The sequence below is a fragment of the Theropithecus gelada genome, chromosome X, assembly GCF_003255815.1.
Source record: "Theropithecus gelada isolate Dixy chromosome X, Tgel_1.0, whole genome shotgun sequence".
Taxonomy (NCBI): domain Eukaryota; kingdom Metazoa; phylum Chordata; class Mammalia; order Primates; family Cercopithecidae; genus Theropithecus; species Theropithecus gelada.
In genome coordinates, this window is record NC_037689.1 from 5,473,736 (window position 1) to 5,497,230 (window position 23,495).

A 23,495-nucleotide genomic window follows, 5' to 3' on the forward strand; every position below is an offset into this window, starting at 1 on the left:
TGCTCATTAAATATCTGCTGAAGGAAGGGCAGCAGCCAAATGGGGCATTATAGAAGTAAAGGGTAGAAAGCTTGTCAGGTGGAGAGAGTACGGGGTTGGCAGTGCGAAAATGGTGCTAAGAAGTTAAGGGAGATAAAGCGGAGAAGTACTTATTGCTTATATCAACAAAGAGGTCGGGACATCAGTGAGATCTATTTTAAAGAAGGTGGGGACTAAGATCAGACTGTAGCAGGGGATGAGTCACAAAGTGCACATAGCAACCCTAAGAAAGTATTGATTTGGCTTTGATAGAACACCTCTTGATACTACTGGGCAGCTAAGGGTGGGAGGGAGACTTTTTACTCTATATACTTCTGTACTCTGAGTTTTGCACCATGTACAACCGTTACTTACTCAAAAAAGGGATCGTTATCAAGCTGCATAGATTTATTTACTTTGTTTTTAAGCTGCATAGGTTTAAAGAAAGATGATGTTTGGCTGTGAAGGGGCAGACAGGAGGGAGGGAGGATGGGAGGGTGGGTAGGTCTTGGTTTTTGAATTTGTAAACATGAATAGACTTGTTTAAATGCTATTGTGAAGAGAAAGAGAGAGATTGAAGATACTGCAGAAAGAAGGAATAATTGATTGAGAAGGTAAGAAAACGTGACCCAGATGGAAAACTTGGCTTTAGAAGGAAGGAAAGATAAGTACTGTTGTTACGACAGGAAAAAAAGGATGGGTGTAGATGGAAGTAGTTTTGGTGATGAGAAGTTAAGGTAGTTCACCTCTGATTACTTAATTTTCTCTAAGAAGTAGGAAGTGCATCGCCTCTCGGTCTTTTGGCTAAGATCAAGTGTAGAAGTAGGAAGTGGCTGGCATGATGGCTCACACCTGTAATCCCAACACATTGGGAGGCTGAGGTAGGAGGATCACTTGAGGCCAGAAGTTTGAGACCATTCTGGGCAACAAAGCAAGACACCCCTTTTCTACAAAACACACACAGACACAAATTAGCTGGGCATGGTGGTGTGTGCTTGTCCTAGCTACTTGGGAGGCTGGGGCAAGAGGATCACTTGAGCCCAGGAGTTCAAGGCTGCAGTGAACTATGACTGGCACCACTGCTCTCCAGCCTGTGCAACCCAGTGAGACTCTGACTCTTAAAAAAAACAAAGTAAAATAAAAACATTAAGGAACTCAAAGAATGAAAGCAAAGAATGCTTAAAACAACAACAACAACAACCAAAAACAAAAAACAGAAGTAGTAGGAAGCAAGGTAATTTGCTGAGAGAGAAGAGGCAGGTAGCGGGGTAAGAGATTTGAAATAGCCACAGTAGATAATGAGAGAGAGTTGAGTGGGGAATTACAGAAGGATCGTCAGGCAGCATGATCCAGACTTTTTTTTTTTTTTTGAGACAGAATCTTGCTCTGTCGCCCAGGCTAGAGTGCAGTGACACGATCTCGGCTTACTGCAACCTCTGCCTCCTGGGTTCAAGCTGTTCTGCCTCAGCCTCCTGAGTAGCTGGAATTACAGGCGCCCACCGCCATTCCCAGCTAATTTTTGTATTTTAAGTAGAGATGGGGATTCATCATGTTGGCCAGGCTGGTCTCAAACTCCTGACCTCAGTTGATCCACCTGCCTCAGCCTCCCAAAATGCTGGGATTACGGGCGTGAGCCACCTTGCCCGACCAATCCAAATATTTTGGACAGTGAATTTATGATGGCACCAATCCAATGGGTGACTTTTCTCTGGCCACATCTAGTGGTCTAGAGTTAGGTAGTTGTACTGAGCCAGGGTTAGGGTTTGCATGTGGGGATGAAAGGCAGTGGGGCAAGTGAGGATATCTGTAAGAGAATGATTGAAGTGAGGGATGCTGGAATCTCAACCAGATAAGGAAGGGGAGGGTAAAGTCAAGAGTGTATGAATAGGTGAGTTTTGAGGGCAAAGAACAGGATATAGTCAATGACAGCTGAATAGATAGACTTGTGGTCAGAGAGGGTGATGTATGAGTTTCATACTCCAGAGGTACAGCAGTTGCTGGTGTTGACAGGGTCTGGGGGATGGTCATGAGAGTTGGTACCTGAAATGGGAGTAGAGGGTAGCAGTCTCTGAAGATGAGAAGATCAAGAAACTAAGTGCCTGGAATGTTGTATCTCCACATGGATACTGATTTCATGTAGGATGTTGGCAGGACTTGGGTTGGAGAAGAATCTGAGCAGGTTCTTCAGCGACTGAAGGGGTATGTTGGGGAGATGGGTATGTGGCAGTGATGAAGAGGAGTGGGACGTGGTATGGCTGGATGGTATGGAACTCAGAGCAGTGGGAACTCTTACACAAGGGTAGAGGAGAGATGATCTGGAAGTCTCACCAGGGAGTGAGAGGGATGGCTCGCCACAACCCAGTCCTGAGTTATGTGGCAAAGAACCAAGGCACTTTTAAAATTTCCAATCTATAATGGGCCAATCCTTTTATAATGTAAAAAAAAAAAGAATTATTAGAAAAAATGGCATGAACTGCCCAGGCACGGTGGCTCATGCCTGTAATCTCAGCACTTTGGGAGGCCAAGGTGGGCAGATCACGAGGTCAGGAGATCGAGACCATCCTGGCTAACACGGTGAAACCCCGTCTCTACTAAAAATACAAAAAACTAGCCGGGCGTGGTGGTGGGCGCCTGTAGTCCCAGCTACTCAGGAGGCTGAGGCAGGAGAATGGCGTGAACCCGGGAGGTGGAGCTTGCAGCGAGCTGAGATCGCGCCACTGCACTCCAGCCTGGGCGACAGAGCGAGACTCTGTCTCAAAAAAAAAAAAAAAAAAAAAAAATATATATGGTATGAACCAAAAAACATATAAAAGACAAGCCCAAAATTTTATTATTAGATTGAACGGATATAAAATTATTCTGTTACATTGCTGTAAAAACTTTTGCATAATAGTGATGCTTACTCTTACTTTCTGTACTTATCACAGACCTGTAGTAAATAGTTCACAAGCCAGCATTAGTCTGTGGATCACACTTTGTGAGTGGCAGTGGTGTAGAGAAAATGACTTTCCCATAGGAGAAACTGCATTCAGTTAAGCCTGGAAGGTGAAGGAGTGTTTGTTGAAGGGAGTGCCAATGTTCAGCAGTTTGTTTACCAAGTTGGGAAAGGGGACGAGCAGCGGGTGTTTAGAGTAGAGAAAGCACATAGCCACATGGGGTGAAAGTTTAGGAGAGAGAGAGGTGAAGAGGCTTCCTTCTTCAGTACTGTCCAGAGGGAACGGGGGTATGAGATAGAAAGCATGCAGTCCAGGGAAGTGAGTTAATGCTACAAGGTCTGGGGAATATCTTTGAAGAAGGTTTAGGCAGGTGAAAGGTGAGGTCCAGACTGGACTTCTAGCACTTACTGTGAAACCAGATACTTACTGTGTATCAGACTTTATGCTCACTGTGCTGCACACATTAGTGTTATTTTTATAGAGATGGGGTTACCCTATGTTGCCCAGGCTGGTCTTGAACTCCCGGCCTCAAGCAATCCTCCTACTTTGGCCACCCAAAGTACTGGGATTACAGGTGTGAGCTACCGCGACTGGCCATGCTTTGCACTTTATATACATTATCTTATTGAATCCTTAAAACCCCTACAAAGTTGATGGTGATATCCCTGGTTTATTGATAAGGTGCTGGTTTATAGGCATGAGATTATTAGTTGGGAAGATGGTAGAGTCCTAATCCCAGGAAGTCCATTTATGAGCATGATCTTGGCTGAAACAACTTGAACTCTGCCTTAATGTTCTCTGCTGTGTGTGGCAAACCAAAGATTTTAAGACTTGGGTCTTCTTTTTTTTTTTTTTTTTTTTTTTTTTTTTTTTTTTTTTTTTTGAGACGGAGTCTCGCTCTGTCACCCAGGCTGGAGTGCAGTGGCCGGATCTCAGCTCACTGCAAGCTCCGCCTCCCGGGTTCATGCCATTCTCCGGCCTCAGCCTTCCGAGTAGCTGGGACTACAGGCGCCCGCCACCTCGCGCGGCTAGTTTTTTGTAGTTCTTAATAGAGACGGGGTTTCACCGTGTTAGCCAGGATGGTCTCGATCTCCCAACCTCGTGATCCGCCCGTCTCGGCCTCCCAAAGTGCTGGGATTACAGGCTTGAGCCACCGCGCCCGGCCCCTTTTTTTTTTTTTTTTTTGGAGACAGGGTCTCGTCCTGTCACATAGGCTGAAGTACAGTAGCACAGTCATGGCTCACTGCAGCCTCAATCTCCTGGGTTCAAGTGATCCAGCTCAGCCTCCATGCTCAGCTAAATTTTTTTGTTAGTTTTGGTAGAGTTGGGGGTCTCAATTTGTTGCCCAGGCTGGTCTTGAGCTCATGGGCTTAAGTGATCCTCCTGCCTCAGCCTCCCAAAGTTCTGGGATTACAGGTATGAGCCACTGTGACTGGCCTAGGTGTTTACTTTTAGCAATAATTTATTTGGGGGGCTGCTGGTGCCTTCCCTAGTAAGGGAAGGTTGAATCTTGTGAGATTACCACCTCATATACATGCAAAGTCAAATTTTCAAAATTAAGTAAATCTTTTTAAGTCTTTAAAATGTGAAATAAGCAACAGATGTTTGTTGTAGGAAATTAGAAGCACAGATAAGATAAAAAGGATTATCTGTAATTTTTCATTCAGAACTACTGTTGACTAGAATTTTTTCTTTTAGTCTTTTTCATTTAATAAAGTATCTCAAGTTTAAAAATTAGGTTATAAGGCTGGGCGTGGTGGCTCACACCTATAATCCTAGCACTTTGGGAGGCAGAGGTGGGTGGATCACTTGAACTCAGGAGTTTGAGACCAGCCTGGCCAATGTGGTGAAACCTCGTCTCCATTAAAAATACAAAAATTAGCCAGGCATGGTGGCGCATGCCTATAATCCCAGCTAATTGGGAGGCTGAGGCAGGAGAATCACTTGAATCCAGGAGGCAGAGGTTGCAGTGAGCCATGATCACACCACTGTCTAATACAGTAACCCCTAACCACATGTGGCTGCTGAGCACTTGAAATTTTAAATTTTACTTAATTTTAATGGATTTAAACATAAATAGCCACATGTACTTAATAGCTGTTCTACTGGACAGCACTGTTCTAGACCTCATAAAAAATAAAATTTCCATAAACCTTGACTGTTTTTCTCTTTTTCAGTTGTGTTGGTGTTGAAGAGGAGAAGGCTGCTGACATTGACCTCTACCACTGCCCCAACTGTGAAGTCTTGCATGGGCCCTCCATTAGTAAGTAGATCTTAGGGTTTCCTAGAGAAGACAATCCAGAGGAGAGACAAAGGAAAGGAAATTTGGAGGAGTGATTGCTTTTGCCTGAGCACTTCTGATTCTTTTTCCTCAGGAAATAGCAGAAGCCTGTGCAGGCTCCACAGGCCAGCAGCTATCTCACTGAGAGGGCAGAAGTTAATAACTTCACCTGCCTCTCTTCCTAAGGCTTATCCAGAGAAAGTACCCATCTTCACCAGGAACTTTCCTGAATCTGTGAGGACCTCATTGACTACAAATGCTCCAAGGGGTGGTTAGATTGGAAGAGAATCTACTGAGGCCTTTGTTCTTGGTATCATAGCTCATGACCGTTCTGACTCACAATCTCTCATCTTTTTCTGGCTTAGTGAAAAAACGCCGCGGATCTTCAAAGGGGCATGATACACACAAGGGGAAACCAGTGAAGACCGGGAGCCCTACGTTCATCAGAGAGCTCCGGAGTAGGACTTTTGACAGGTGAGGAACCCTACCTCCAAAGGCTGGTGAATGCCAGGGCTCTGGGAGGCTGGAACTCACCTCTTCCCAGCTTTCCCAGTGGCTGTCCCATTAGGAGCCTCCCCAATTTGTGAGTATCTTCAGGGCTCTGCAAATTCCTTCTGGTTTGGTCAATTTCTGGAAAACTTTCGGTAGTTGGGAGGCAGTATTCACCTAAGTTAGATACTTAAATTTACCCAAGGAATGCTGACTAGAAGGAGTCTTTTTTTTTTTTTTTGAGACGGAATCTCGCCCTGTCGGCCAGGCTGGAGTGCAGTGGTGCAATCACCACTCTCTGCAGCCTCGATCTCCCTAGCTTAATCCATCCTCCCACCTGCGCTTCCTGGGTAGCTGGGACTACAGGTGTGTGCCACCACACCCAGCTAATTTTTTTTTTTTTTTTTTTTGTAGAGACGGGGTTTTGCCATGTTGCCCAGGCTGGTCTCCAACTCCTGGGCTCAAACAATCTGCCTTCCTTGGCCTCCCAAAGTGCTGGGATTACAGTTGTGAGCCACTGCACTCAGGCTTAGATTTCATACATTTATAAACCAGCTTGATTGTTTTCTCTGTGAACTGCTAGCTTGTGTTGACAGGCATTCTGTTGTGTTACTATTACTGATTTATAACAGCTTTCTTGCAGAATATTTTAATTTCTATATGGTTAAATTTATTTATTACTATTTTTAATGACTACTAGGTTTTTCCCAGGTTTTTCTGCTCTTAAAGCTTTATTTTTTGGAATTTAATCTTTGGACCATCTAGGATTATGTAAAGAATGAGATAGGCAGGCCGGGCACAGTGGCTCACGCCTGTAATCCCAGCACTTTGGAAGGCTGAGGCAGGCGGATCACCTGAGGTCGGGAGTTCAAGACCAGCCTGACCAACATGTAGAAATCCCGTATCTACTAAAAATAGAAAATTAGCTGGGCGTGGTGGCACATGCCTGTAATCCCAGCTACTCGGGAGGCTGAGGTAGGAGAATCGCTTGAACCCAGGAGGCAGAGGTTGTGGTGAGCCGAGACTATGCCATTGCACTCCAGCCTGGGTAACAAGAGTGAAACTCTGTCCCAAAAAAAAAAAAAATGAGATAGACATTGAGCTTAATATATTTGTCCCAGCACAAGTTGTCAGAGTTGTCAAATATAAATCTTTTCTCCACCATGATTTAAAGAAAACTATTTACTTTTCTTTTTTTTTTTTTTTTTTTTTTTTTAAAAAAGAAAGAAACAGGGACTCTGTCACCCAGACTGGAGTGCAGCGGCATGATCAAAGCTCACTGTAGCCTCCAACTCCTAGGGTTCAAGTGATCTTCCTGCCTCAGCCTCCCAAGTATGTAGGACTGTAGGCCTGCACCACCATGCTCTGCTAATTTTGAATTTTTTTGTGGAGACAGGTTTAGAAATGATGCCCAGGCTGAAACTCATTAAGTACGCATGTTGAGAAAGTTGATGTAAAAATGTTGCTGTTTTGTTTTAATCAGTCTTTTCTCTTTGATAGTGTTTTAAATTGGGTAATGCTGCTCTTGGTTAGAACAAATCTGCCGAACTCGTCAGATGTGTCTTTTCTTTCTGGCCAGGCTTTTGACTGATTTCTTCTTGTCACCCAGAGAAGAGCACCATGTTGGCAGAATACTCCCCACCTCTGCCAGTGACCTGGTCTCTAGCCTTGGACAGATCATTTCTTCCCTAGCAGATGAGGTTTTTGCTATTAGTTACCAGCTTACATTAAGTCCCCTCATAAAAACCCCACCTGTTGGGTGAGTGGCAGCCTCCAATAAGGCCTTTAGTGGGCAGTGCCTCAGGCTCAAGCTTTCTCTTCTGTGGCCCTCAGCTCAGATGAAGTGATTCTGAAGCCCACTGGAAATCAACTGACTGTGGAATTCCTGGAAGAAAATAGCTTCAGTGTGCCCATCCTGGTCCTGAAGAAGGATGGGTTGGGCATGACGCTGCCCTCGCCATCATTCACTGTGAGGGATGTTGAACACTATGTTGGTAAGACACTACAGACCCTTTTAATTGTAACATTGTTCATTCCTGTCAAGATCTGTGTCCCTTTCCCTCAAATCTGTTTTTGCATTTCCTCTCTAAACATCTTGGGAATCTGAGGTGAAATGCCTTGTCCAAAGTCATTCTTCAGCAGAGGGAGCCAACATCCTAGTCTCTTCTTCTTTCATTCACTCATTCGTTTATCAGAGACAGGGTCTCGCCCTGTTGCCCAGGCTGGAGTACAGTGGCGTGATTAACTCACTGCAACCTCCACCTCCTCCTGGGCTCCAGGGATCCTCACACCTCAATCTCCCGAGTAGTTGAGACTACAGGGATGCACCACCATGCCTAGCTAGTTTTATTTTTTGTAGAGATGATGTCACGCTATGTTGCCCAGGCTGATCTCCAACTACTGGGCTCAAGCGATCCTTCCGCCTCAGCCTCCCAAAGTGCTGGGATTACAGGCGTGAGCCACCACGCCCAGCTCCTTCTCCTTTTAATAGTCTATACAACCCTAGGTTGAACTCTGTTTTTTACCTGGGAAGTTCTAGGGATCATTGTCTGTCTTCTGTTGAAATGAGAAAGCTTTTGACTGTGGCTCTCACATGCCACTTGTTATCTAGGCATGAGATTCTGTGGAGAGGATGAGAAGAAATGGAGAAGCAAGGCCCAGGCAGGTGGACTACTATGTGTGAGGCTGTGTGTCAGGTAGTTCCATTGCCCTAGCAGGGCACATAGATCTAAGGAAAGTGTGATGTGTTCCTACCCCTGCCCCCCAAACAAACACACACATATACATACAGTGTCGGTGGAGAGAAGCTTTGAGTGTAAGGCCATTCTAGGGATTGATGAGGGGACAAGAGAGTCTTCCACAGTCCCTGAGACTACTTGGTGCAGAACCTATCTCTTTACTCCAGGTTCTGACAAAGAGATTGATGTGATTGATGTGACCCGCCAGGCTGACTGCAAGATGAAGCTTGGTGATTTTGTGAAATATTATTACAGCGGCAAGAGGGAGAAAGTCCTCAATGTCATTAGTTTGGAATTCTCTGATACCAGGTAAGAGGTGCAGGAATAGCAAACCTGACAAAGTGCCTGAAACTTGTGTGATATGTCTAGTGTACATTCGTGTTCCTCTCTCTCTTTTTTTGAGACGGAGTCTTGCTCTGTCACCCAGGCTGGAGTGCAGTGCACGATCTTGGCTCACTGCAGCCTCCGCCTCCTGGGTTCAAGCAGTTGTCCTGCCTCAGCCTCCTGAGTAGCTGGGATTATAGGCGCCCGCCACCATGCCTGGCTAATTTTTGTATGTTTAGTAGAGGCAGGGTTTCACGATGTGGGCAGGGCTAGTCTCGAACTCCCTACCTCAGGTGATCTGCCTGCCTCGGCCTCCCAAAGTGCTGCGATTACAGGCATGAGCCACTGCACCTCGCCTCGTGTTCCTTTCTCTTCTTCCTGGTGGTTTCTTCCTCTGGGATGGCGAGCTGGGTTATATTTTCTAGGGTAGCTGCTCATATTATAACACTTGAGTCGTATTTCTCCACAGTTTATAGCATTGGATAGATTACATAGTAGCTATTTTAATTAATTTTTGTCTCCTTTTTCAAGACCTTAGGACAGCCGCCTTTGACCTTTTCCTCCTGTATACAACAGTGGCATAGTCATTGTGTAACTGCTGGGATAGGTCCTCAGTTCCTGGAAATAGATTTACTAAAATTACCCCAATGTAGGTTTCTTACATTTAAAAAGAAAAAGATAAATCTATTTACCTTTAAATGATTCTATCTGGACTCACACACTCAATAGATAACGTATATAGTCTTCTCTTTGGGTCAGAAATGTGGGAAATACCAAGAAATCATAACTTATCTTTTTACCCTTAGGAAACTTACTGTTTGATTATTTACATTTTTAACTTTTAATTTGTAGATTCATAGGAAGTTGCAAAAAAGTGTACAGGGAGGTCCTGTGTACTCTTTAGCCACTTTCCCTATGGTAACATATTATGTAATTACGGTACAATATTAAGACCCTTGCTGTTGTTTCTAAGATGCAAGGTTAAACAACCTGAGAGTGTTTTAAAACTATATTTGTTAGTTTATACCTCACTTCATCCTGAAAGACTATTAAAGGTAGCTTACAGAGATGTGGAGAAGCCAAAAAAAACAAAAGAAAAATTAGGACAAAAGTGAAATAAGATTGGGAAATGGAATATGCATGTGGTGGGTACTCTGCACATAAAATGCATTTATGAATGTCTGGATAGTTGGTGGAGATGGACTGTAGAGTTTTCAGTGAATTTCCTGAAGTTCAGAACAAAGAGAGGAGTGCAATATTGTAAGATTTTACATAGGCTAAAAACAACCAGATGTTTCAGAGAAACATTTCTGTCCCTGGAACTGAGCCCTGTGAGGTTGCTCTAGTGGTTTCTCATAAAGAAGACACTATGAGATAGGGATAGTGCAATAACTTCTATAATCCACATGCCAAGTGAGTAGTCTGGAGTGGGGCTGGGGAGTATGAGCATTTAGTGGAGGAAATGAACACCTTTGACTGGAGAAGCCTATGGAGCTGGGACTTGGGATTTCTGGAGATGAGTAGAGTGAGGATACTGACCAGACTTACAGAACAGAAATAAGTGTCTTGTGTGCCTTTGGGGATTCTGTGGAGGGAACTTGTTCTCTGACTTATCTGAGCCTCACTGAACTGTGGGGTATTTTATTCAGGCCTCAACCTTCTATTCCCAATCAGCTGACATCTGCTGTCCACCCCTTCCTTGGTAGACTTTCTAACCTTGTGGAGACACCGAAGATTGTTCGAAAGCTGTCATGGGTCGAAAACTTGTGGCCAGAGGAATGTGTCTTTGAGAGACCCAATGTACAGAAGTACTGCCTCATGAGTGTGCGAGATAGCTATACAGACTTTCACATTGACTTTGGTGGCACCTCTGTCTGGTACCATGTACTCAAGGTAGGAATACGCATGGCTTCTGGAGGCAGCCAGGCCTTGGGCCTCCCTGTACGTGTCACATGGCAGCACAGAAACATTTTGAATTAGTTTGATTTACATTTTTGAATAAAAAATACTTGATTTGGCCAGGCATGGTGGCTCACGCCTGTAATCCCAGCACTTTGGGAGGTTGAGGCGTGCAGATCATGAGGTCAGGAGATTGAGACCATCCTGACTAACACGGTGAAACCCCGTCTCTACTAAAAATACAAAAAATCAGCTGAGCGTGGTGGTGGGCGCCTGTAGTCCCAGCTACTGGGGAGGCTGAGGCAGGAGAATGGCGTGAACCCGGGAGGCGGAGCTTGCAGTGAGTCGAGATCGCGCCACTGCACTCCAGCCTGGGCGACAGAGCAAGACTCAGTCTCAAAAAAAAAATTGATTAAAAAAAGTTTGACTAATCAAACGTTTTAAAATAATAGCAGATACCTGAGGTTTTCCTGGTTGTTACCTTCTTTTTTGTTATTGTTGATGCAGAGGAAAAACAAAGATTTTATTTATTTATTTATTTGAGATGGAGTTTTACTCTGTCGCCCAAGCTGACAGTTGCCAGTGCTGGAGTACAGTGGCGTGATCTCAGCTCACTGCAACCCCTGCCTCCCAGGTTCAAGCAATTCTCCTGCCTCAGCCTCCCAAGTAGGTGGGATTATAGGCGCCCACCACCACGCCCAGCTAATTTTTGTATTTTTAGTAGAGACAGGGTTTCACCATGTTGGCCAGACTGGTCTCAAACTTCTGACCTGAAGTGATCTACTTGCCTCCAACACACCTCCCAAAGTGTTGGGATTACAGTCATGAGCCACTGCACCCAACCACTCTTACCTTCTTAATTGAACCAATTTATACTCATACCAGCATGTATAGAAATGTCCACATTTACTTTGGAAATTCCTGGCAACATGCGAAGCTTCCCTTCCTCCAACTTTATTGAGGTATAATTTATATACCATAAAATTCATCCATTTTGGCCGAATCCCAGCACTTTGGGAGGCCGAGACGGGCGGATCATGAGGTCAGGAGATCGAGACCATCCTGGCTAACATGGTGAAACCCCGTCTCTACTAAAAATACAAAAGAAATTAGCTGGGCGTGGTGGCAGGCGCCTGTAGTCACAGCTACTGGGGAGGCTGAGACAGGAGAATGGCGTGAACCTGGGAGGTGGAGCTTGCAGTGAGCCGAGATGGCGCCAGTGCACTCCAGCCTGGGTGACAGAGTGAGACTCCGTCTCAAAAAAATAAATAAATAAAAAATTCATCCATTTTAATTGTACAATTTGATGAATTTTGTCAATTGTATATAGTCATTTAACTGCCACCACAGTGAAGATAAAACCTGTGTAAGAAGTCTTTTTAAAGTCAGGATTTCTATAGTTTCCTTTTTAGTGATTGTTAACAATTTTGTAATTAGTGTATTAATTGTCAGTGACTATAAAGGATTTTTGAGGTCTGGAAAACAAATTCCTAATTCCTTAAATGATTTTGGTTTTCACCATTGTTCACATTATTTAGTTTTCTTTATTATTATTATTTTTTTTTTTATTTTTTATTTATTTATTTTTTTTTTTTGAGACGGAGTCTCGCGCTGTGTCACCCAGGCTGGAGTGCAGTGGCGCCATCTCGGCTCACTGCAAGCTCCGCCTCCCAGGTTCAGGCCATTCTCCTGCCTCAGCCTCCGAGTAGCTGGGACTACAGGCGCCCGCCACCACGCCCGGCTAGTTTTTTTCGTATTTTTAGTAGAGACGGGGTTTCACCATGTTAGCCAGGATGGTCTCGATCTCCTGACCTCGTGATCCGCCCGCCTCGGCCTCCCAAAGTGCTGGGATTACAGGCTTGAGCCACCGCGCCCGGCCTATTATTTTTTTTCTTAAGAAACAGAATCTGGCTCTGTCACCCAAGCTGGAGTGCGGTGGTGCAATCATAGCTCACTGCAGCCTCTCACTCCTGGGCTCAAGGGATCCTCCTGAGTGGCTGGGACTATAGGTGCATGCCATCACTCCCAGCTAATTTTTTTTACTTTTTTTTTTTTTTTTTAAGAGACAGTGTCTCACTTTGTCACCCAGGCTGGAGTGCAGTGGCATGATCATGGCTCACTGCAGCCTCGACCTGCTGTGCTTAAGCTGTCCTCCCACTTCAGCCTCCCAAGTAGCTGGGACTACAGATGTACACCACACTTCTGGCTAATTAAGAACATTTTTTTTTTTGTAGAGACTAGCTCTCACTATGTTGCCCAGGCTGGTCTCAAACTCCTGAGCTCCAGAGATCTTCCCACCTTGGCCTCCCAAAGTGCTAGGATTACAGACATGAGCCACCATGTCCAGACAATTTTTTTACTTTATTTTTTGTAGAGACAGGGTCCCACTGTGTTGCCCAGGCTGGACTCAAAACTCCTGGGTTCAAGTGCTCTTCCTGCCTTGACCTCCCAAAGTGCTGAGATTTCAGACTTGAGCCAACATGCCTGGCCTAGTTTTCTTACCAGAAAAGTCAAAGGAAAGAATGGAAAACTTGGATTGTGGCTCTTGTCCAAGTGATCACAAGTCCTTAACTAGTTGTTTCCATTGGTTTATCATGTAGGAATTAGAATGTGTAAATGAAAGTGCTATTATGCAAATGTTAGGTTTAACTCTTATTTTAAAATAATTTCATTTTATAGAAAAGTTCAAAAATAATGGGAAGAATCTCTGCCCTTCCCCGAGATTCCTCAAATGTTACCATTTTATTATATTCTCTCTCTAAAGCAAACACAATAAAATGGTTATATATATATTTTTTCCTGAGACATTTGCATGTAAAGACATAGTATTCCTTTATATCTTAATAATTCAGTTGTAGTTCTTAACTACAGGTTTGTCTTAAAACTTTGTCTTAAAAACAAAGACAATGTCTTAAATAATTTGTATAGTTATCAAAATCAGGAAGTTAACATTGATATACTAGTACCTAATCTACAGATCTGATTCAAAATTCTCCAGTTGTACAACTGTTATTTCTAGTGTTACTTTTCTACATTGAAATTTATTATTGGGAAATATTGGTTAAACCAATCATGCTTTGAGAATATATTTGTGCTACTGGGTTTTTGTTTCTTTCTTTTTCTTTTTCTTTTTCTTTTTTTTTGCCAAATTATCTTTCTGATGTTTATCCAGGCAAAACACAATTAGGAAATAAATGTTCTTCCAAAAGATAATCACATAACATATAATCTTCCAGAAGTCCTTGGGCTTTGATTGCAGGTGTGGGAAGGAACACTCTGTAAATGGCATTTGAAGGCAAATTCAATTTTCTTCTCATCAGTAATGTGGCCTTAAATTCTCCTAAGGCTACTAGTATTGATCTACTCATCTGTAGAGGCCATTTTTTATTTGGCATTGTGTCTAAAATAGGAACACTTGGTGTACATTTGTCTTAACTTGAACAATTTTGTTTGAAATGCCCTTTCCAATTTGTTTTTGTCAAGTTTATAGAAACTTAAAAGTACAAAAAGCAAAGTGACCTTTTGAAGTTTTCCAAATCCACATAAAAATGATTCTTGGATGGGTTTGGGCAAGAAATCTGGCATATTGCCATCATTTTGGAGCATGGGAGAAATAATAGCCTTTTGGAGTACCCATTAAGGACTTTTCTGGAAACCCTTGGTATTTTTGTCACTTCAACCTCTTTTTGTTTCAGGGTGAAAAGATCTTCTACCTGATTCGCCCAACAAATGCCAATCTGACTCTCTTTGAGTGCTGGAGCAGTTCCTCTAATCAGAATGAGATGTTCTTTGGGGACCAGGTGGACAAGTGCTACAAGTGTTCCGTGAAGCAAGGACAGACACTTTTCATTCCCACAGGTCTTCCCTTGGGTGCCTCTGGGAGGGTTCAGGGAGGGTGGAAAGAAGAAGGGAGCTTTTGGCCCCATAGCATATTAATCTGATTATGTGGGATGTCTTTCTCATATCAGCCAAAGGTGCAGAACTGGGCCTCAAGAAATTTCATGGGGTAGTCAGTGAGCAGCATGGTCACCTGGGGAGGCTGAAAGTGGGGAATGTCCAGGAGGAGGCTGATGGACTTCTTTGTCCTGGGTTGATGTCATCTTGGTGAAAATAGAGAACATGACTCTGAGCCCCGTAACTCTAGGGGTAGTGCCTGGGAGGCTGGCATTCTGGGCTCTAAGTCAGAATGACCTGTGGTGGGGATGGGGCTTTTTTTCCTAAACAGTATGTACCTGGGCTTCACTCTTAGAATTATGAATTCTTAGGTCTTGGGTGAGATTTGAGTATATTTATTGTGAAAAAAATCCCCCAGTTGTCTCAATTTGGAGAGAGTTGACATCTTTACTTGATTGGGTCTTGTATGAATACAGTGTATCTCTCCACTTATTTAGATTTTCTTTCATTTCTTTAATCAGAATTAGTGTTAAATTTTCTTAAAATGTATAGTAGAATTCTCTAGTGTAATCACATATGCCTGGAGATTTGTTTTCTTGGGAAGTTTTAAATTAACATTCAATTTAAAAAATCTTCGTAAGGCTATTCAGATTTTGTATTTTGTGTTAAGTAAGTTGCGATCATCTGCTTTTCAAGGAATTGGTCTATTTAATCTAAATTGTCGGATGTATGTGTGGAGTTGTTCATAGTGTTTTCCTTTTTTTTTTTTTTGAGATGGAGTTTCACTCTTGTCGCCCAGGCTGGAGTGCAGTGACGCGATCTCGTCTGCCTGTGATCTCTGCCTCCCAGGCTCAAGAGATTCTCCTGCCTGAGCCTCCTGAGTAGCTGGGATTACAGGCTTGCACTACCACGCCCGACTAATTTTTTAGTTTGTAGTAGAGATGGGGTTTCACCATGTTGGCCAGGCTGGTCTTGAACTTCTGACCTCAGGTGATCCACCTCCCTCAGTCTCCCAAAGTGCTGGGATTATAGGCATGAGCCACTGCACCCGGCCATATAGTATTTTCTTATTACCCTTTTGATATCTTCCAAGTGTCTAGTGGTATTCTTTGTATCATTCCTGACATTAGTTATTTGTGCTTTCTCTTTTGTTTGTGTCAGTCTTCTACAGATTGGTCAATTTTTATTGATATTTCCAAAGAGCCACTTTTTTTTTTTTTTTTTTTTGAGACAGAGTCTCACTCTGTCACCCAGGCTGAAGTGTAGTGGTGCGATCCCGATCCCGGCTCACTGCAACCTCTGCCTCCCAGGTTCAGGTGATTCTCTTGCCTCAGCCTCCCGAGTAGCTGGGATTACAGGTGCCGGCCGCCATGCCTGGCTAATTTTTGTATTTTTGGTAGAGTCGTGGTTTCACCATGTTGGCCAGGATGGTCTCGATCTCCTGACCTCGTGATCTGCCTGCCTTGGCCTCCCAAAGTGCTGGGATTACAGGGGTGAGCCATCACACCCGGCCCACTTTTTGTTTTATTGATTTTTCTCTGTTGTCTTTTTGTTTTCAGTTGTATTGATTTCTGCTTTTATCTTTATTTTTCCTTCCCTCTGCTTGCTTTTGGTTTATTTTGCTCTTTTTGTAGTCTTGAGATGAGAGCTTAGTTTATTGATTTCAGACTTTCCCTAAATTTCCCGCTCAGCATTGATGTAGGTGTGTCACACAAATATTGATATGTTGTATTTTCATTAAGTTAAATGAGCTTTTGAAAAATTAAGATACATCTTATATATTGTAAAATTTACCATTTTGAAGGGTACAATTCAGTTCTTTATATATTTACAAGGTTGTACGTCACTGCTATCTAATACCAGAGAATGTTCATTATTTTATTTATTTATTTTCTGAGATGGAGTCACTCTTTTGTCCAGGCTGGAGTGCAGTGGCATGATCTCGGCTTACTGCAACCTCTGCCTCCGGGTTCAAGTGATTCTCCTGCCTCAGCGTCCCGAGTAGCTGGGACTACAGGCTTATGCCACCACGCCCAGCTAATTTTTGTGTTTTTAATAGCGATGGGATTTCACCATGTTGGCCAAGCTGGTCTTGAACTCCTGACCTCAGGTGATCCACCCGCCTCGGCCTCCCAAAGTGTTGGGATTACAGGCGTGAGCCACTGCGCCTGGCCCAAATGTTCATTGTTTTAAAAAGAAACCCTATACTCATTAGCAGTCACTCTTTATTCGTTTGTCTGCCAGCCCTTGACAACCCGTTTTTAACTTCATTTGTATATGGATTTCACCTTCTGAATGTTTCATATAAATGGAATGTTGTAATATGCTGTCTTTTGTGTCTAGCTTCTTTCACTCATAATGTTTTCAAGAATCATCCATGTTATAGCATTTATCAGTATGTCCAGGCTGGAGTGCAGTGGCACGATCTTGGCTCACTGCAACCTCTACCTCCCAAGCTGAAGCGATTCTCCTGCCTTAGACTCCCGAATGGCTGGGATTACAGGCACCTGCCACCACTGCCTGGGTAATTTTTGTATTTTTAGTAGAGATGGGGTTTCACCATATTGGCCAGGCTGGTCTCGAACTCCTGACTTCAGGTGATCCACCCACCTAGGCCTCCCAAAGTGCTGGTATTACAGATGTGAGCCACTCCCGCTCCCCAGCCAGCACTTCTTTTTTTTTTTTTTGAGACGGAGTATCGCGTATCGCTCTGTTGCCAGGCTGGAGTGCGGTGGCGTGATCTCCACTCACTGCAACCTCTGCCTCCCGGGTTCAAGCGATTCTCTTGCCTCAGCCTCCCAAGTAGCAAGGTCTACAGGCACGCGCCACCATGCCCAGCTAATTTTTGTATTTTTAGTAGAAACAGGGTTTTACCATGTTGGCCAGGATGGTCTCGATCTGCTGACCACGTGATCTGTCCGCCTCGGCCTCCCAAAATGCTGGGATTATAGGCGTGAGCCACTGCACTGGCCACTTCATTCTTTTTAACAGCTGAGTAATATTCTGTGGTGTGGATATGCCGCATTTTGTTTATCCATTAGTCAGTTGATAGACATTTGAGTTGTTTGCACTTTTTGGCTGTTATGAATAGTGTTGCTGTGAACATTCATGTACAAGTTATTGTGTGAACATGTGTTTTCATTTCTTCTTGGGTATATATCGAGGAGGGGAATTGCTGAGTCATATGGTAACTCTGTGTTTAACTTTTTGAGGAACTGACAAACTTTTCAAAGCAGCTGCATGCACCATTTTATATTCTCAACAGTAATTATGAGAATTTCAGTTTCTTCACATCTTCCTCCAATGCTTATTGCTGTCTCTTTATGATTGTAGCCATCCTAATGGGTGTAGAGTAGTATCTCATTGAGGTTTTGATTTCTGTTTTCTGGATGACCTTTGATGTTGAACATCTTTCTGCATGTTCATTGGGCACTTGTATAGTTTTGTTTTTTTTTTTTGAGAAATAGCTATTTAAATCTTTTCCCATTCTTTAATTAGATTGTCTTTTCATTGTTGAGTTATAAGAATTTATATACTTTGGATACTAGACTTTTACCAGATATATGATTTGCAAACATTTTCTCTCATTCTTGGGGCTGTCTTGTCACTTTTTTGATAGTGTCCTATGAAGGACAAAAGTTACAAATTTTGATGTCCAATTTATTTTTTTCTTTATTTGCTTATGCTTTTGGTGTCTAAGAGACTTGCTTAATTCAAGTTCATGAAGATTTATGCCTAAGTTTTCTTCTAAGCATTTTATAGTTTTAGTTCTTACATTTAGATCTTTCATCCATTTTTAAATTTTTGTATATGGTATGAGGTAAGGGTCCAATTTCTTTGTTTTGTATGTAGTTATCTAGTTGTCCCAGAACCTTTTGAAAAGACTGTTGTTTCCCCATTGAATTGCCTTGACACCTGTGTCAAAAATCTGTTGACCAAAGATGGGGGTTTATTTCTGGTCCTTGAATTCTATTCTATCAATCCTCCTAACAGTGTTACACCATCTCGATTATTGTACATTTGTAGTAAGTTTTGAAATTGGGAAGTGCTAGTGCTCCAACTTTTTCTTCTTCAGTATTATTTAGCCCCTTGATTTTTTTTTTTTTTTTTTTTTTTTTTTGAGATGAAGTTTTGTTCTTGTTGCTCATGCTGGAGTGCAATGGTGCGGTCTCAGCTCACTGCAACCTCTGCCTCCTGGGTTCAAGCGATTCTCCTGCCTCAGCCTCCCGAGTAGCTGGGATTACAGGCACCCATCACCATGCCTGGCTAATTTTTTTGTATTTTTAGTAGAGACGGGGTTTCACCATGTTGACTTGACTGGTCTCGAACTCCAGACCTCAGGTGATCCACCTGCCTCAGTCTCCAAAGTGCTGGGATTGCAGGCGTCAGCCATAGGGCCCAGCCAGTCCCTTGAATTTTCATAATAATTTTTTGGTTCAGCTTTCATATAGGTTTTCTAGTTATTTTTTAGTGTTTAATTATTACTTTATACATACATAGCATATCACAGTCTACTAGTATTTACATATTACCTGTTTGAGGGAAGGGTTGAAACCTTACCTCTTTTTTTTTGAGACAGAATCTCATTCTGTCACCCAGGTTGTAATGCAGTGGTAAGATGACAGCTCACCGCAGCCTTGACCTCCCGGGCTCAAGCAGTCCTCTCACCTCAGCCTCCCAAGTTACTGGGACCACAGATGTACACTACCACGTCTGGCTGATTTTTTTTTAGTTTTAGTGGAGATGGGGTTTTGCCATGTTGCCCAGGCTGGTCTTAAACGCCTGAGCTCAAGTGATCCACCCATCTCGGCTTCCTAAAGTGCTGAGATTATTGGCGTGAGTCACCACACCAGGCCCAAAACCTTACCTCTTTTTACATCCCTTTATCCTTCACATTTTTCTACAATTAGTCATGTTTTACATTTTTCCATGTATTTGTCTTTTTTTTTTTTCTTTTTTTTGAGACAGAGTCTCGCTCTGCCGCCCAGGCTGGAGTGCAGTGGCGTGATCTTGGCTCACTGCAAGCTCCGCCTCCCGGGTTCATGCCATTCTCCTGCCTCAGCCTCCCGAGTAGCTGGGACTACAGGCGCCCGCCACCTCGCCCGGCTAGTTTTTTTGTATTTTTTAGTAGAGACGGGGTTTCACCGTGTCAGCCAGGATGGTCTCGATCTCCTGACCTCGTGATCCGCCCGTCTCAGCCTCCCAAAGTGCTGGGATTACAGGCTTGAGCCACTGCGCCCGGCCGTATTTGTCTTAAATATTTCTCTTCATACATTGATTATGAGATTGTCGTGCTACCCACTACACCAAGAGGGCTTCTATTCTCTGCGTATGTTGAGAACTGTATCACAAAGTTTTATAATTTTTGCTTTCCCTATGAAGTGTAATTTAGAAAACTCAAGAGAAGGAAATTCTGTGGTATTTACCCATGTTTTTACTCGTCTATTCTGTTTTCCTTTCTGGTGTTGAGAGTTTCAGGGTAGGTCTACTGTCGACAAGTTCTTAGTTTTTTTCCATCTGTAAATGTCTTGATTTTTTTTTTATTTCATTCCTGAAGGATATTTTTCTGGATATAGAACTCTGGGTTAATAGTTCTTTTCTTTCAACACCTAAAGAATGTTTTGCTGTTTCCTTCTGGCCTCTGTGGTTTCTGATGAGATTTTGGCTATCATTTGAATTGTTTTTCCCCAATAGATAATGTATCATTTCTTGATACTTTCATTCTTTTTTTTTTTTTTCTTAAGTTTTCTGCAGTTTGGCCATGATGTGTTTTTTTTGGCATGGATTTCTTTGGGTTTATAATGCTGAATGTGTTCACTGAGCTGCTTGAATGTGTAGGTTTATGTCTTTTGCCATATATGTGAAATTTTTAGCCATTATTTTTCTTTTCTTTTTTGTTTTCTTTTTTCGTTTTTTTGAGAGGGACTCTTACTCTGTTGCCCAGGCTGGAGTGTAGTGGTGCGATCTCGGCTCAGTGCAACCTCCGCCTCCTGGGTTCAAGTGAGTCTTGTGCCTCAGCCTCCCAAGTAGCTGGGATTACAGGCATGTGCCACCATGCCCCGCTAATTTTTGTATTTTTAGTAGAGACGGGGTTTCACCATATTGGCCATGCTGGTCTTGAACTCCTGACCTCAGGTGATCTGCCTGCCTTGTCCTCCCAAAGTACTGGGATTACAGGTGTGAGCTACCGCGCCAGGCCACCATTATTTCTTGAAATACTTTTTTAGACTCATACTCTAACTTCTGCTGGATCTCTGATTACATGAATGTTATATATCTTGTCTTAGTCCCGCAAGTCCTTAAGTTTATTTTTCTGTGTCTTTTTTCTCTCTGTTCAAGTTCAGATTGGGTAATTTCGGTTTCTCTGTCTTCGAATTATTCTGTTTCTTCTATTGTCTCCATTCTTCTGTTGAGTTTGTCCATTGCATTAATTTTAGATAGAGTTTTTTTTTTTTTTTTTGAGACGGAGTCTTGCTCTATCACCCAGGCTGGAGTGCAGTGGCGCGATCTCAGCTCACTGCAACCTCTGCCTCCTGTGTTCCAGTGATTCTCCTGCCTCAGCCTTCCAAGTAGCTGGGATTACGGGCGCGCACCACCTTACCCGGCTAATTTTTATATTTTTAGTAGAGACAGTTTCACTATGCTGGTCAGGCTGGTCTCGAGCTCCTGACCTCGTGATACGCCCACCTCGGCCTCCCAAAGTGCTGGGATTACAGGTGTGAGCCACCACACCTGGCCCAGATACAGTACATTTCAGTCCTAAAATTTTCGTTTGTTTCTTGTGTATTTCTTTGCTGAGAATTTCTATTTTCTATTTTTGTGTCAAGCATGTTTGGAATTGCTCACTAAGGTATTCTTACAATGCTTTCTTTCAAATTCTTGTTATATAATTCTATATTTGTCTAACCATATATTGTCTTATATATATTGGATTGTCTGTTGTTTTACAAGTCTGTTTTTCTCTTCAATTATCAATATTATTGGTACGATTTCATTGGTTTTTTAGAATGTTTAATACATGGTGAGGCAGGTCATTCACTCCCCACCCAACTCCCACCCACATCTGCTTTTCTCTTTTATAGTTTTCTGTTCCCAGGCATTTATTCATCCATCTTTGAATCCTTTTTTTTTTTTTTTTTTTTTTTGAGACGGAGTCTCGCTCTGTCGCCCAGGCTGGAGTGCTGTGGCCGGGTCTCAGCTCACTGCAAGCTCTGCCTCCCAGGTTCCCGCCATTCTCCTGCCTCAGCCTCCCGAGTAGCTGGGACTACAGGCACCCGCCACCTCGCCCGGCTAGTTTTTTTGTATTTTTTTAGTAGAGACGGGGTTTCACCTTGTTAGCCAGGATGGTCTCGATCTCCTGACCTCGTGATCCGCCCGTCTCGGCCTCCCAAAGTGCTGGGATTACAGGCTTGAGCCACCGCGCCCGGCCCCGTCTTTGAATCCTTTGCCTGGTCTATTCCATAATGACTTTTCTATACTGGGCATTTAGTAACTGGTGAATTGAATTTGCCCATTAGCGGTTTGAGTTAATTAATTTACATCTTGGTAGAAATGCCCACACACCAGGTGCAATCTACTTAGTGCCACAAGCATTGAGTGTCTACTGTGTGCCCTAGCATTGGGCTAAGTGCTAAGGACAAAAGACTGATAGGCTGTTTCAGTATAATCTACTAGCCACAATAGCACCAATAGACGTATTCACCCTTAGTTTTGGAAGCACAGAGAAGAGCGCTTAGTCTAGCCCAGAGGTTTGTGAAAATCTTAGGAGAGCAACACTAGAAGGGTGAGTAGGGATTAACTAAGACAGGAATGGTATTTCAGACATAGGGAAAGGTGGAAGCAAACCAAAACTGTGTGACGCAGCTTATGGATACTAGAGCTTAAACAACAAGGGCTGGGGTGGGTGAAAGTGAAAAGGTAGGCCGACTGAACTTACCACAGAGGCGATTGAGGGCCATTGAAGGTTTATTTGTTTATTTAGTTTCTAATGAAATATTTCAGATGTACCAAAAGATAAAAAGAATAATATAGGTCGGGCGCAGTGGCTCACACCTGTCGCCCAGGATGGAGTGCAATGGTGTTGTCTCGGCTCACTGCAACCTCCGCCTCCCAGGTTCAAGCGATTCTCCTGCCTCAGCCTCCCGAGTAGCTGGTATTACAGGTGCCTGCTACCATGCCCAGCTAATTTTTCTATTTTTAGTAGAGACGGGGTTTTGCCATGTTGGTCAGGCTGATCTCAAATTCCTGACCTCGGGTGACCCGCCCACCTCGGCCTCCCAAAGTGCTGGGATTACAGGCATGAGCCACTACGCCTGACCCTAATTTATATTTTAGATATATCGCTCAGGATTGGATGTGAAGGATAGATATGAGATTATTGTAGAGCAGTGGTTTGCAAACAGTTGGGATTCCTTTATACTCTTAAAAATTAAGGACCCAGGCCGGGCGCGGTGGCTCAAGCCTGTAATCCCAGCACTTTGGGAGGCCAAGACGGGCGGATCACGAGGTCAGGAGATCGAGACCATCCTGGCTAACACGGTGAAACCCCGTCTCTACTACAAAATACAAAAAAAAAAAAAAAAAAAACTAGCCGGGCGAGGTGGCGGGCGCCTGTAGTCCCAGCTACTCGGGAGGCTGAGGCAGGAGAATGGCGTAAACCCGGGAGGCGGAGCTTGCAGTGAGCTGAGATCCGGCCACTGCACTCCAGCCTGGGCGACAGAGCGAGACTCCGTCTCAAAAAAAAAAAATAAATAAATAAATAAATAAATAAATAAATAAATTAAGGACCCAGAAGAGCTTTTTATTGTGTGGTTTATATTTATCAATTTTTACCATATAAATTAAAATAGAAAATTTAAAAATACTTGCTAATTTATTAAAAAATAATTATAAGCCCGTTACATGTTAGCATAAATA

At 43.2% G+C, this 23,495-nt stretch overlaps 1 protein-coding gene across 4 annotated transcripts in view; it reads left to right on the forward strand.

The window, feature by feature from the left end:
• Positions 1–23,495, forward strand: part of PHF8 (PHD finger protein 8) — a 105,512-nt gene that overhangs the window by 19,297 nt on the left and 62,720 nt on the right. For all 4 annotated transcript variants that reach the window (XM_025372238.1, XM_025372241.1, XM_025372239.1 and 1 more), the window contains exons 3-8: positions 5,132–5,217; positions 5,601–5,709; positions 7,558–7,718; positions 8,630–8,771; positions 10,493–10,679; positions 14,381–14,543. In XM_025372238.1, the coding sequence (XP_025228023.1) occupies positions 5,132–5,217; positions 5,601–5,709; positions 7,558–7,718; positions 8,630–8,771; positions 10,493–10,679; positions 14,381–14,543 (848 nt within the window). The remainder of the gene's footprint in view (positions 1–5,131; positions 5,218–5,600; positions 5,710–7,557; positions 7,719–8,629; positions 8,772–10,492; positions 10,680–14,380; positions 14,544–23,495) is intronic.